The sequence below is a fragment of the Mya arenaria genome, chromosome 9, assembly GCF_026914265.1.
Source record: "Mya arenaria isolate MELC-2E11 chromosome 9, ASM2691426v1".
NCBI classification, from domain to species: domain Eukaryota; kingdom Metazoa; phylum Mollusca; class Bivalvia; order Myida; family Myidae; genus Mya; species Mya arenaria.
In genome coordinates this window covers 20012109-20026858 of record NC_069130.1, presented here as the reverse complement: position 1 = coordinate 20026858, position 14750 = coordinate 20012109, and the positions used below count along the sequence as shown (strand labels likewise).

Genomic DNA, 14750 nt, shown 5'->3' with positions numbered 1-14750 from the left:
TGAAGTTCATATGGGCAATTTAAGGAATTCATGTTGTTCAGTATAAAATCTATACAACAATGTTTTGAACTGAAAAAGGCCAAATCTTACTGAATCTACCCGAACAATAGTTTTTAAAGGCGCACAATATGAGTACATGTATTTGCATTTTATATTTTAATGCATCATACTGTTTGGCATTAATGATCAAGGTACAAACAAACATATTAACGATGTTTAGGGGCACTTTTAACTGGAGAATTTGTGGCCACGTAGTTATTTTTCAAGGAACCCATTTATAAAAGCTCTTATAGTTTATTTGTTTGCCCTTTTCCTCCCACACCCTTTCTGTTTTTTCATCATTTAAGTCAACTGGGTTTAACATGATCATGTATTAATTTCGTTTTGCCTCAACCTGCATTGTGCGCCATAAAAGATACCAGCCATGGCATTTAAACAAACAACCTCTTGGTGTTTTATAACATCGCACAAGGTTCAGTAAGAAACAGACACTGTTGTGTAAGTCAACTTGATATTTGTACGCCGTTTTATGTCCCACCTTTACATAGTTGTGGCTGTTTACATACTGTGTATGTCCTCATCCAATCCAGGTCTGCAGTGACGCGTACAGACGGACGGACTGACAAGACTGGGCGGGGCTATCCGCGGTCCGACCCAACCCCCTTCCAGGATGACGCCCAGGTCACACAGTCGGAACACCTCGACATTCACAGTAAGTCTAAACCATTTGGCCCATGAACGCGAAAATAATAAAATCGGAGTTCAGCAGCGAGCTTTCAGGCAAACCACTATTCGCCTAGTTCACACATTAACTCTACGTTCCTAAGCAATGGTCCGCTTCTCGAAAGCGTTTTTATAAAACAAATATGTTCATGGAAAAAGAGCGCGAGAGGTTAAGACCCGCATCCAAAAAGTTCAGATGTGTTTACAAAGTATAGTCACAGTACAGTACGAACTACAGCTTTCTTGTTCTTAATTAAGCGACCGAGAGCTAACGCATCCAAAGTTCAGTGTTGAAAACTGCAATTCCTAGATCCACTGTAACTTTCTTTCCGGTGTATGTGTATATTACATGTCACACATTTATTAAGACTATAACTAGTATTTAGCAGTCGGGTAACACAATAATGGCGAAATGTATGTAATTTTTTATTACCACAATATTCTGAACGATTATACGTGGTACTCATTAAAGTTGGATAGGCGTCATGAAGGCGAAATACATTATCCTAATTTCATAACAATTCTACAAGTCTGGTCCGATGCGAGTCTAGCGTTCTTGCCACTGGGCTCTCTAAATGCACTAGCAATAACAGCAGTTTTGAAAATGTGTAATATATAATAACGATGTGTTTCAGAAGATAACTGTATATGATGTTCTGATGTATTCAAAACTGGCTCCGACAATAAAAGCTGATCAGTAATACAAATAAACCAGAAGAATGTAGTTTTAGCTATAGTTTCTTTTACTCGGACACTTTTTTCAATATTTTACAGACATTGACTTGAAAGTGGCAGCAATAAATATATTAGAATCATCAACATCTAAACTGATATCGTCTGGAATCATTCTCTACCACCGCGAGGTGTAATCTTGACAAAATGTCAGCAATGTCAATACAGGAATTTCCCTGAAGAAAAACACACACACACCTTTTTTCAAGAAAACGAAGTATTAGGAAATAAATCTGATTGGCTTTATACTGAAACCGTTACTTTTGAACTGTCTGGAGAAATACCACAGACATATATACTCGCCTTAATTACTCCTGGGCGGGGATATTGCATCTGCAAATGCGTCTGATATTGTTTTTTTCATTAATCTGTAACAGTAGAGGACATCAGTTGTGGTTGTTGTCACATGCTGATATTATGTTACACTGTGTACTCATTCTACAATGGAATTATTTTTTTCAATAAGACGTATTAAACATGAGATATATTTGTTCCCGCTTCACGACATACATAAATATTTTACGCTCAATTCTTAATTGTTTTTGCAAGCAGAAATAAACACCGTTATTTTTTCTCTTTTTTCAAATACTTTTCTGTTGGTAGTTTCTTGAAAGACGCCTAAATGAAAATAGACGATGTGTCGACAGTTTTCAGTGGCATTAACTTATTAAGACACGACTAAAATGATATCCCGACCTATACATACCAGTGATATCGCAAGGACGACCCATTTCATCCGCTTTCAAAATTGTTTAAAAAAAGTGGAACAAGTTCTTTAAACTCTTCCAAAAGTTGAAGAATACGAAAAATATGTCCTGAAATAACTTTTGCTTAAGCCCTTGAACTAAAAAAAGTGAACAACTTCATAGTTAACGCAACGCCAATGACAACAGTAATGATACCAAGTCTAAATGAACGTGAGCAAGAACTATAAAGGGTACCTTAGCTAGATACTGTCACACCCATCGCGTGCAAGAACTATAAGCTCTAGCTAGATACTGTCACACCCATCGCGTGCAAGAACTATAAAAGATACCTTAGCTAGATACTGTCACACCCATCGCGTGCAAGAACTATAAGCTCTAGCTAGATACTGTCACACCCATCGCGTGCAAGAACTATAAGCTCTAGCTAGATACTGTCACACCCATCGCGTGCAAGAACTATAAGCTCTAGCTAGATACTGTCACACCCATCGCGTGCAAGAACTATAAGCTCTAGCTAGATACTGTCACACCCATCGCGTGCAAGAACTATAAAAGATACCTTAGCTAGATACTGTCACACCCATCGCGTGCAAGAACTATAAGCTCTGGCTAGATACTGTCACACCCATCGCGTGCAAGAACTATAAAGGGTACCTTAGCTAGATACTGTCACACCCATCGCGTGCAAGAACTATAAGCTCTAGCTAGATACTGTCACACCCATCGCGTGCAAGAACTATAAGGGTACCTTAGCTAGATACTGTCTAACCCATCGCGTGCAAGAACTATAAGCTCTAGCTAGATACTGTCACACCCATCGCGTGCAAGAACTATAAAGGATACCTTAGCTAGATACTGTCTAACCCATCGCGTGCAAGAACTATAAGCTCTAGCTAGATACTGTCACACCCATCGCGTGCAAGAACTATAAAGGGTACCTTAGCTAGATACTGTCACACCCATCGCGTGCAAGAACTATAAGCTCTGGCTAGATACTGTCACACCCATCGCGTGCAAGAACTATAAAGGGTACCTTAGCTAGATACTGTCACACCCATCGCGTGCAAGAACTATAAGCTCTGGCTAGATACTGTCACACCCATCGCGTGCAAGAACTATAAGCTCTAGCTAGATACTGTCACACCCATCGCGTGCAAGAACTATAAGCTCTGGCTAGATACTGTCACACCCATCGCGTGCAAGAACTATAAGCTCTGGCTAGATACTGTCACACCCATCGCGTGCAAGAACTATAAGCTCTAGCTAGATACTGTCACACCCATCGCGTGCAAGAACTATAAGCTCTAGCTAGATACTGTCACACCCATCGCGTGCAAGAACTATAAGCTCTAGCTAGATACTGTCACACCCATCGCGTGCAAGAACTATAAGCTCTGGCTAGATACTGTCACACCCATCGCGTGCAAGAACTATAAGCTCTAGCTAGATACTGTCACACCCATCGCGTGCAAGAACTATAAGCTCTAGCTAGATACTGTCACACCCATCGCGTGCAAGAACTATAAGCTCTAGCTAGATACTGTCACACCCATCGCGTGCAAGAACTATAAGCTCTTCGAATTACTGAATAATTTTACTAATAATTTCTCCCGTTGGAGAGTGGTTTTATTATGCATGTTCGTGCAAAATGAAATGGAGCCGCCACTCGGCTTCTTATAAGTACTTCGCTTTTATGGTTTAGACATGCAGTTTTACAACTTTACTGACATGATGTCATAATGTTATTGCAGACAACGCGTAAGTCAGTAGAAACATATTGTGTACAATCTAAATGACTCAGAAGGACTCGTTCGATCCGCTCACTCCGCATTCCTTTATAAAGTTTTCACAATATGTTTTAACTATCACAGTGTAACCAAGGTTATGTTACATTTCCACATTTACATGTGTGCTCCATAAAACTGTATTTATCTCTGACTTTTCTGTGAAATGTTCGTGACAAATTACAATGTGAAATGTCCTTTCATGAATTAAATAAATGCTATTCAAAGGTATACATTCATTTCATTTAACTTTAAGGCTATGGAATAGATAAAACAAAACAGCAACAAAAATAGCACCCCGGATTATAGACCTTAAAGACACTTAAATCATTCCCACTGCGACCAATTAAAAAAAAAACTTTAACAAACTGTTAAAGGAAATCTCCATTTCAGACAGTCATGCTAACAGTAATTACACTTCGATAAGTATGAACGAAACAGTCATTTCCAATGGGAATTCCGTGTTTTGAATTGGTCCGTCGTGTTTTATTAGCCGACAAAAGCTTTGAGATTAAACTTACACAAGAAGATTATCTGGGGACTTTTGGCAACTAATACCATCGGTCACACCAACTGAACTATTTTTAAGTAAAATTACATAAGGGTTTGACAAGTAGCAGTGAACGGTAATGAGGACGTGCTACCAGATGTGGTGGTGATGATGATGATGATGATGATGATGATGATGATGATGATGATGATGATGAAAGTTAAGTTGATTATGATGATGATGATGATGATGATGATGATGATGATGATGATGATGATGATGATGATGATGATGATAAAATTTAAGTTGATAGTGATGATTATGATTATGATGATGATGATGATGTTGTTTTTGATGATGATGATGATGATGATGATGATGATGATGATGATGATGATGATGATGATGATGATGATGATGATGATGCTGCTGCTGCTGCTGCTGCTGCTGATGATGATGATGATTATGATGGTGGGTGTGGTGGTTGTGGTGGTAGTGGTGGTGGATGGTGATAATGCTGATGATGGTGGTTGTGGTGGAAAATGGTAACAATGATGATGGTGGTGGAAGTGGTGGTTGTGGTGGTGGTAGTGATAATGATGAAGATGGTGGTTTTGGTGGTAGTGGTGGTAGTGGTTGAAGATGGTAATACTGATGATGATGATGGTGGTAGTGGTTGTATAGGTACTTTTGGTGGATGGTGATAATGATAATGGTGTTGGTTGTGGTGGTAGTGGTGTTAATGATGATGGTGTGTTTTTTTGTTCTGTTGTGGTGGTAGTGGTAGTGGTGGTGGTGATTTTCATGGTAAAATGGCCTTAATCAAACCTTCCCACGTATATGTGTGGATAAATTATTACAGAATGAAGATGTTTCCAAGACATAGCATAAAAATAGGCCGGCACGATTTGTAATTTAGCCTGAAATGATTGGGAGAAACGTCTAAAAAGAACATTTACTGGGACAATGAGAAATATCAGTCTGTAAAAAGTCTGGTATTGGCTGCGTGGGTGAATTGGTTGAGAATGTCAACAAACAGTATTAGTTTTTAACCACTTTCAGCTTTAAACAATGCTAAAAGGGTATTGTTTGGCTAATAAACGTTTTTAGACGACATAATTTCTTATGAAACAAATTATTGTCATACTTTCTGTTTAAAAAACAACATAATAAATGTGAAGATGCAATTACTGTTTGCAGACAGTAGCTTTGCGTTTAGCAGAAGACGCATTTTGTGTTAATAAACGCCATAAACGTATTTGTGTATTATTTTCTCAATGCAGATATCGATGACATTTATTCCGTTTGCACACGTTTGTTATGTTTAGGTAGACGACATATTTTCAGATATAACTCTGTCAACAAGCATCAAATTTTCAATTGTGCAGATGATGCATTTATATAAACCATTCTCCATAGTTTCTGAACAAGTATGCACACATCCTAATATATTTTTGTTTGCAGAAGGTCTTCCGTTTTACGTACGACATATATTCTGTTGTAGACGACATACTTTTTTCTTATTAAGTTTTTGTTTTATATAAAAACGACGTTAGTGACCAATTTCTGTTTCTTCTCTAAACAAGCGACTCTAAACAATTCATTTTGTGGTTGTGGACATCATCTTTTCTGTTATATTACAGACGACAGGCGTCCGCTGATCAGCCCCCGCCTCTCTGATACCAGCAGACGAGTGGTGCTACACAGAGAGTATGACAGGCTCGCCAATTATGCAAACGGCATTTTCGTAAGTAACGACCAGTAAACCACTGGAAAATGACCAGAAAACCACTGGAAAATTACCATTGAACCACTGGAAAATGATCAATGAAACACTCCAAAATGATCCGTGAACCACCGGAAAATGACCAGTAAACCACTGGAAAATGACCAGTGAACCACAGGAAAATGATCAGTGACTCACTCAGAAAATGATCAGATAATCACTCTGAAAATGATCACTCGGAAAATGATCAGTGACTCACTCAGAAAATGATAAGTGAATCATTCCGAAAATGATATGTGAATCACTCGCAAAATGAATAGTGAACCACTCGAAAATGATCAGTGAATCACTCGAAAAATGGCCAGTGAATCACTCGAAAAATGGCCAGTGAATCACTCGAAAAATAACCACTGAACTACTTCCAAAATTACCAAAATGACCACTGAATTACTCGCAAAATAACCACTGTATAAAACAATTTATGCACATTTAGTTAACTTACGTTTATAAAGAATCTGCATACAATTTTCATTTTATAAACATCCGGTGTTTGATCCAAAGTAGACACCTATTCAATATAAATCATCCCTATATCGCATTTACTGACTTTTCTTCTCTTAACCACAGGCGATAGTGATAATTATATCTATCATCTCCGTGGAAACGAATTGCGTATAAACAGCGGAGCTTATTTATAACGCCCATATCGTCATAATTATTCAATAATCATAATTAAATTGACACCATTATAGCAACTTTTCCCCCAAGAGTACGATGTATCATCTATACAATATCAATGGTTTATTTATTTAATAGCAAAGAGAAAAGCTTTTAATGTAAGATGTTCTTGGATTTTTGTGTTTTGTCATTTTTAACCGAAAGTGAAGACCGATATTTTTATTCTTCTACAACTACAGATGTGTTGTTTTTTCGAGTAAAGTGCGTCCAGATTTGATTCAAACCCACCCTCCTAACCGACCCCTTGCGAGGTTCAATCATTCAAGCACCTGTTCGTTCATAAATACACTTTTTTGATTTCAAGACTCTAAAGTTTCATTTATTATTAAGCGTCATTTTGCCGGGTCCAAAATTATTGACGTCATAGAGTAAATGGCGACATTGAACTGGACGATACCGGTTCATGTGTGAAGCAGGGTAAACATTTGCATTATTTTTAGGTAAACTTAAAACATGATAAAATTTCCTGTTTACAGCATGACCTCCCTCTCCGCGAGGTTCAAGTCATCCACCGGTACCGGCCGACTGCTGGACCAACACACGAGCCCAAATACCAGGGCTTCAGTCGACATGTGGGGTCAATACTCAAGTCCAAGGACTTCGTAGACTACTACAACCAGGAAGGTATGACTGTTATCCGTTTAATTAAGCTCATTTGGGAAGACAGATCTAAATTGGAACACCTCTGTCATTTTCCATCGAAAATAACCGCGGATGCATGCCGGTACACTAGTAGAAGTACATGTACTTCGTAAAATTATTAATTATATTATTATTTCATTGTACTGCTTGGGCATGTAATTTGTGTTACTAATTTCAAATTGATTTCCAGTAAAATATATTATTGCATGAATAATTAATATTCGTAACAGTAAAGTTCTGAATTGAAATTACTACACGATTTACTTGCAGCGTAGTTAAATATAAATAATTCTGACATCGTCAACCGTCCATAAACAATCGGAGTTGTTTTAGATAGGACATGGCCGAGGTGTTCCGATTGGACAGATACATGCTAGATCACTCTCGAGTCCATTTCCAGAGTAGAAATCAGTACTGGTGTTCTTTTCGAGAGTAGCCATGTTTGAAACTACGCTCTCTTGAATAGGAGACTGATACCTATACCACTTGACCACTCTCGCCCGACCTTAGTTTAACATTGTTATCAGTTCCCCATTTCCTTAAATGAGGTAGAGTAACAGGGGTTCAATCGACATCAGACCTTCATATTCAAATTAACCCTTTTTCAATTTTGAATGTTAGCTAATTATTTAATTCTAAGCCACTATACACTAGCAGTTATAACAATTTTCGCTCTTTTAACGCGCATTTGGTATTTTTTGAAAGACCATTACTTGCAAATTTGGAAGTAAAATGGCCTGCTATACAATGTTTCCATGCCACAAAAGCTGTGGCCGTATGATGTGCACATTCGTTCTCTAACCTGAAAGTTTAGTCAGTTTAGAGGAAATGGTAACTAGTTTTAAGTTTCAAATACAAACAAAATCTTATTATAAAGTAAATCAAATATCTTACGTTCTTACTAAGAATCTCAGGCCAAAATATTGCTTTTTTCTCACATCTAAGCGAGCATACACCATGAGTGTCAAAATCAGGTGCGTAGCTGCCTATACGCGAGTACGCGGCTGAATCCACATGATTCTGACAAAAAAATCTGCCAAATTTGCAGTATGTGTACGTGACTACATGAACCTAAAACTGTCCATTTTCCAGTACTACATAAAGCACACCACACAACGCCCAGAATGCACCAGAATCATGAATCCACATGAATAGAGGGCTAGCTACGCCCCTGAAAATCAATTCATAAACCATGACAAACAACCCTCACGCAAAACTCGTACGTTTATGAATGTCCTTATTTCGTGCATCCGTTTCCAAGCTGGATGACATATGACATATTACATATGCTACCAAATGACACAAACTCATGGAGAATGCACCTCTTTTTTCACTCTCGTGAACGTTTAAACAGCAATGTTAACAAATACGTCATATAAGGGTATGTTTATTAACGTAGCCAAAACGACAGAGAACAGCTCTCAATTGCTTCTGAATATATTACGGGGTCATTAGGCATCCATAATGCACCAGTCATTTGTAACCACGGTCCCCAGGTCCGGGGAATAGCCGGTACTTTGACTTTCGGTCCAGCCAACCCTGGGTAAAATCCCCGCCCTTCGGGGACAAATTGATGGTTAAACCCCGGCCAAATTCCCCCGCACCCCAGAGACTCTATATAAGGCCCAATCTCGGCTTAATTTGGCGCTATGACAAAACCACCGCGGTCACCCGGCCCTGCGGGGCCACCTGGAAAGTAAAAACACAGCCCTTTCACCCGGCTATCCCCGGTATACCCCCGGACCGGGGGGGGGGGGGGGCATGGTTACAATTGACAGGTGCATAATTCACAAGTATAATCGATTTTTTAAACACAAAAACAACATATACTTATGTTCAGTGATTATTCATATAGGGTTGTGTTTCAGTCCGTAATGGTCACGATAACAAAGTGGCTTCATTTTCTTCCCTGATATTTCGTGTTATACCGCCATTATGAGACACATACCGAGGTGAAAGTGACAGGTCGCTATCTGCTGCTATACTCAAGTACACTTTCAACCCATTCGTTTTCGTTCCTCAGTATCTAGTATCCTGACTGTACTTAAAGCTAGAAATCACGTTCCTAAAACAGTTGCTGGATGCTATATTGGGATGTCATTTATGCACTTACCAACAGATTTATATCCTAGTAGGATCGGTGAAGAAACTCAGGGGATTTAGAAAATTTGCTTTTTTGTCGAAATCCCAAGCCCTGGGGTAGAGAAAATTGTAAAAATATTTGGAATCGGAGTTGGAGCTGTCCTTTGCATCCTTAATCCAAAAGAAAATGAAAGCGCTGAGACTGTTGAAATGCTGTAGCGTGATTTTACTGATTTACAATTCTTTTCACATGCAATCGATATTGAATCCAAACAATCTTACGAATGACTTCAAACTGTAACCGATAAGTGCTTGTCATTACCTTAGGTAATGTTAGTTGATGTTTTTTTAACATGATCAGCTGGTTTCAAACAATTACTGATACACCAATATGTACAAGGTTATATGAACATTGCTTTCATCTTGCAAGTGTATTGCTAGAGTTATGGTAATTCAAATGAAACCCGATATTTGGCTGAGGGCGTTTTGACTATTTGTAGTAGTTATTCTAAGACAGGGTCTTTTAGTGAAGACATTTTATTTTGTAGCGTATTTATCTATAATTATCTGTTTGCCCCTGGTTCTCACTAAAACCTTCGGCTTGCTTTCAAATTCTTATTAAAGTTGCAATCTAATGCACGTATTTAATTATAATGGTCTTTTAATTCGCACTACTTTTAACCGAATAACACCGTACATCCCATTTTGTAACCCCAGCGCATTAATTCTTTTAAAATGTAAGGTCAAAAAGTAGAATAATAATAATAATAATAATAATAATAATAATAATAATAATAGTGCTGTATTATTTGATGTCCTTATATTTTCAAAAATTATTGGCGGATGTAATCATTGTCATAGATGTGTGATTTGATCTCTTGAAATCTTCAGGTCTGCGAAACGCGTTAGAACAAGAAACCCAGCTTGACAGACGCTCCAAAACAGCAAAGGTACATTTTCATTACGTATATCAGTATACTTTACAGCTCTGCTGTCTCACGTTACAGTGGACATCAAGGCCTCTAGACGGTTGGATGTGTGCTTTTTCGGTCTTACAAATATCTTTTTACTAAAACAAACAATGGAATAATATACTGTTCAATACATCTGTAAAACTGTATCTCTTCCGATACAATTACGCTTTGTTGCAGAAATAGAGTATATTCTTTGTTATGATTTTCCAGTATATAATTAGTTTGATTGGAGCTTGCAGCTGCGTTATAAAGAATGTCAAGGTTTTTTTTTTACTTTAATAACAGTTTTTGCTTTTAAAGTTTTAAAAGTACGCATTGTTGCAGAAAATGAGTAAATGTTTATATAAATATTATTATTTTCAAGTAGAATATAGATTGTGTGACGTGGGCTTGCAGCTTGTTATTTACAGAGTTCAGTTTCTTTTACTATTTTAATTGTGTTTGCTGGGCAGGTTTTAAATAGCTTCGCATATACTTTTCATTGCAATTGCAGAATTTTAAAAAACAAAAACATTACTGATACATCAATTAACAGAGCTTATGATTACCATGCTTATTAGTCATTTACTACTTCCTTCACACCTGTAGAAAACTAGATCGCCCGTACGGGGCGCACGTGTAAAGCAGACGACAAAAAGTGCCCGTGACGTCAGTAGGTCTCGTGACGTCACAGGGTCACGTCACACGACTTATAGTACTATAGAAGATACTGTACCCCGGTGAGTTGGGCATGCACCCCTTTCCCCATTCCCCACCTCTTTTCTGAAACCTCGTTTTGAAAATATCCACCGACTTCTTTTTACTTACAATAAGAATATACACTCTTTTTATTTTGCATTGTTGCTTTTCTCTCAACGGTTTGTAACATTTCATTCCATTTCTAAGATGTCTTATCATCGTATTTCCGTCCATTTTGATCACCAGAGTTCATTTGTTTGCTTCCCAATTATTTTCAGTGAAGTAATTGGATCATTATTTTTCTTCACAAGACATATAAACCAATAGATACGAATAAAATAACGGTTTAAACACCAAGCTCCATCAATATTATTTGGTGAAACTTCACTCCAAACACCTGGTAAATAGTATATATCTGAACGGATTGATTCTCTTCATAGAAATGAATGTTTCTTACTTTAAAGATGCACTCTTACTCCCAAATAAAATTTATATAAAATTATTGCAAATGTTTTGATGTACCAAAAAGGATGGATACACGTCGACAAAAATGGACTTTGTAAAGGATACCAAGTTTAATTAGAAAGAAATGTGCAGAAAACAAGGTATATCTACCTTATGAGACTATAGTAGATCACAGTTAATCTTTTAGCATTCACCAATAATTTAACATTTGTGCGTTTTCAGCTATTAAATACACGGTTACAATCTTTTTATCAATTTTAATATTTTCCATAAATGCATTATTTAGTAAGTAGTTAAAGGTTAATCACTCAAAAGTTATGTTTGTTATACATGTGCATGTACTAATTTTGAATAAGAGTGTCACTTTAAGACAAACGGAAAATAATAGTTTTTTTTCATCGGATGATCTGTGGGGTCTCATACCTGAACCATAGGTGACAATATCGGTCCGGGGTGGTAACACGTTTAATATTATAAGAAACACAATAATTATACGCATGCATATAAAGTTTCATCAACAATTCTTTTGCCCATCCCTGACCAATACCTTTACCTAGGAAACAAAGAAAACAAGGAATACTAAAAATCAGTCCGTATTTCCTATTTAATCATTCCTTTTCTTACACAAAACAATAAAAGAAAGCGTACAGTTGATATATTTCTGTTCACAAACCCTATAAATCATTGTTTAAGAATTAATGAAACAACTTCCTTGTTGCGTGCGAGTGCAAATCTGGTGCAGCCATAAGGAGCTCGTTAAACATGAGGTTCATGAAATAAACACCGTCTGGAACAGACCACTAGTACATTAAAGAAAATGATGTTGTGCAACTTGCGAATATGATTAAATGTATTTTAAGATAATATGAGATGATATAGATTTAAAGCCGACAAGGCAAGATAATTAAACATAAGTGTGTTGCTTTCTTAACCGACCATGTATAGAACTTAATACCCTTAGAGCGGAAGTATGTACTTGAACAATATCTGCGTGACTATTTCACATGTCTATGTGCGAACGTAGTTTAACCGGCTTCCTATGAGAGACCGACCCCGTGCATTTCGTTCACGTGCATTTTAGACAAGCATGGGAAGTTGGTTCCCGCTTCCTTTGTAAGAAGCGCTGGGAAAAAAAACGACCCCGTGCATTTCGTTCACGTGCAATTTAGACACGATTGGAAAGTTGGTTCCCGCTTCCTTTGTAAGAAGAGCTGGGAAACAACCGACCCCGTGCATTTCGTTCACGTGCAATTAAGACACGCTTGGAAAGTTGGTTCCTGCTTCCTATGTAAGAAGCGCTGGGAAACAACCGACCCCGTGCATTTCGTTCACGTGCAATTTAGACACGCTTGGAAAGTTGGTTCCCGCTTCCTGTGTAAGAAGCGCTGGGAAACAACCGACCCCGTGCATTTTGTTCAAGTGCAATTTAGACACGCTTGGAAAGTTGGTTCCCGCTTCCTGTGTAAGAAGCGCTGGGAAACAACCGACCCCGTGCATTTTGTTCAAGTGCAATTTAGACACGCTTGGAAAGTTGGTTCCCGCTTCCTGTGTAAGAAGCGCTGGGAAACAACCGACCCCGTGCATTTTGTTCAAGTGCAATTTAGACACGCTTGGAAAGTTGGTTCCCGCTTCCCATGTAAGAAGCGCTGGGAAACAACCGACCCCGTGCATTTTGTTCAAGTGCAATTTAGACACGCTTGGAAAGTTGGTTCCCGCTTCCCATGTAAGAAGCGCTGGGAAACAACCGACCCCGTGCATTTTGTTCAAGTGCAATTTAGACACGCTTGGAAAGTTGGTTCCCGCTTCCCATGTAAGAAGCGCTGTGAAAAAACCCAAGTGCATTTGGTACCCATTTGTGTAGATAATTATTAATCTCCATCTTAAATTTCGTAATAAAGTATTATAGTACTCTTTGGTAAATAAAATATGTAAAATACAGAGATATCACTGAATACCAACCAAGGGTATTAGAATTCGTTCCATTATTACAGCTAAAGACTATGAAAAATTAACGAATTATATTTAAACAGTCGAAGTTGTTCCCTTATAAGTCAAGAGAGGTATACAAAAATTCCATTAATTTATGAAAATGAATAACTTTGGCGGCGATTCAATTGAAAATATATACGAAGCCCATATCGGAACAGAACAGAACAGAACGATTTATGAACGAATGATTTATATGGATACAATCTTAATTTTACTCATTAATACAGAAACTAACATTGAAACAATTATGATCAAACAGTAGCATTTTTATTTTGAAATTCTGATTTCAGTAGCTTCATGTGTTAGCGACCCTAGCATTATTAACATACCCGGGTTTTACCAAGACAAAAAATACAGAAAGAAATGTTTCTTACCGCCGATAAAAAAATAAAATTCGTATTTCAGTAACGATGACAACTCCTGCAATTTCTACATATCTAAGTTTCTTGTGTAAAGACAAAATTCTACAGAAGTATGAGTTACTTCAGATGAAAATTACCATTATTTAATAAAATAAAACTGTCTGTATAAATGAAATATTTTTTGTCCGATCAGTTTTAATCATTTGAAAACCTCACTGCATTACATAAAGGGAAACACAGCGTGTTTCGTTCCCATACAACGTAAGAGTACACGACACTTTAACTAACCTTGCAGAAGTGTTTAGAGTCTGTGTAACGTTGGTTCACTGCTAGTCATTCTCAGCCAATAACCCTTCTCTCAGCTTACGTCTCAGGCCCACACAACAGTCAAGTGTTGACCAAGCTACCAGCAGTCACAGACTATCTCACGGCTTCCTGTCGCGCTGACTTATATTGGACGACACAGGCAGCTTAGCAGCCATGGCAGAGGCAATGATGTGAACATAGCTCGTATAAAAACGTCATGTTATTCCTCAGATAGCAATAAGCGTGTAAAATCTGCCAGAATATTGTTCATTTGACAGACGATAGCTGTCAATGTTGTTTGATAATGTATAACATATAACATTTGAGCACACACAGGACTGTGTCACTTTTG

The 14750-nt window shown here is 37.8% G+C and overlaps 1 protein-coding gene across 1 annotated transcript in view; it reads left to right on the top strand.

Moving 5' to 3' along the window:
• Window positions 1-14750, top strand: part of LOC128245836 (titin-like) — a 43801-nt gene that overhangs the window by 3562 nt on the left and 25489 nt on the right. Inside the window, exons 5-11 of the mRNA XM_052964061.1 lie at window positions 591-712; window positions 6080-6183; window positions 7377-7524; window positions 10516-10574; window positions 11187-11317; window positions 12860-13551; window positions 14187-14202. Of these exons, the coding sequence (XP_052820021.1) occupies window positions 591-712; window positions 6080-6183; window positions 7377-7524; window positions 10516-10574; window positions 11187-11317; window positions 12860-13551; window positions 14187-14202 (1272 nt within the window). The remainder of the gene's footprint in view (window positions 1-590; window positions 713-6079; window positions 6184-7376; window positions 7525-10515; window positions 10575-11186; window positions 11318-12859; window positions 13552-14186; window positions 14203-14750) is intronic.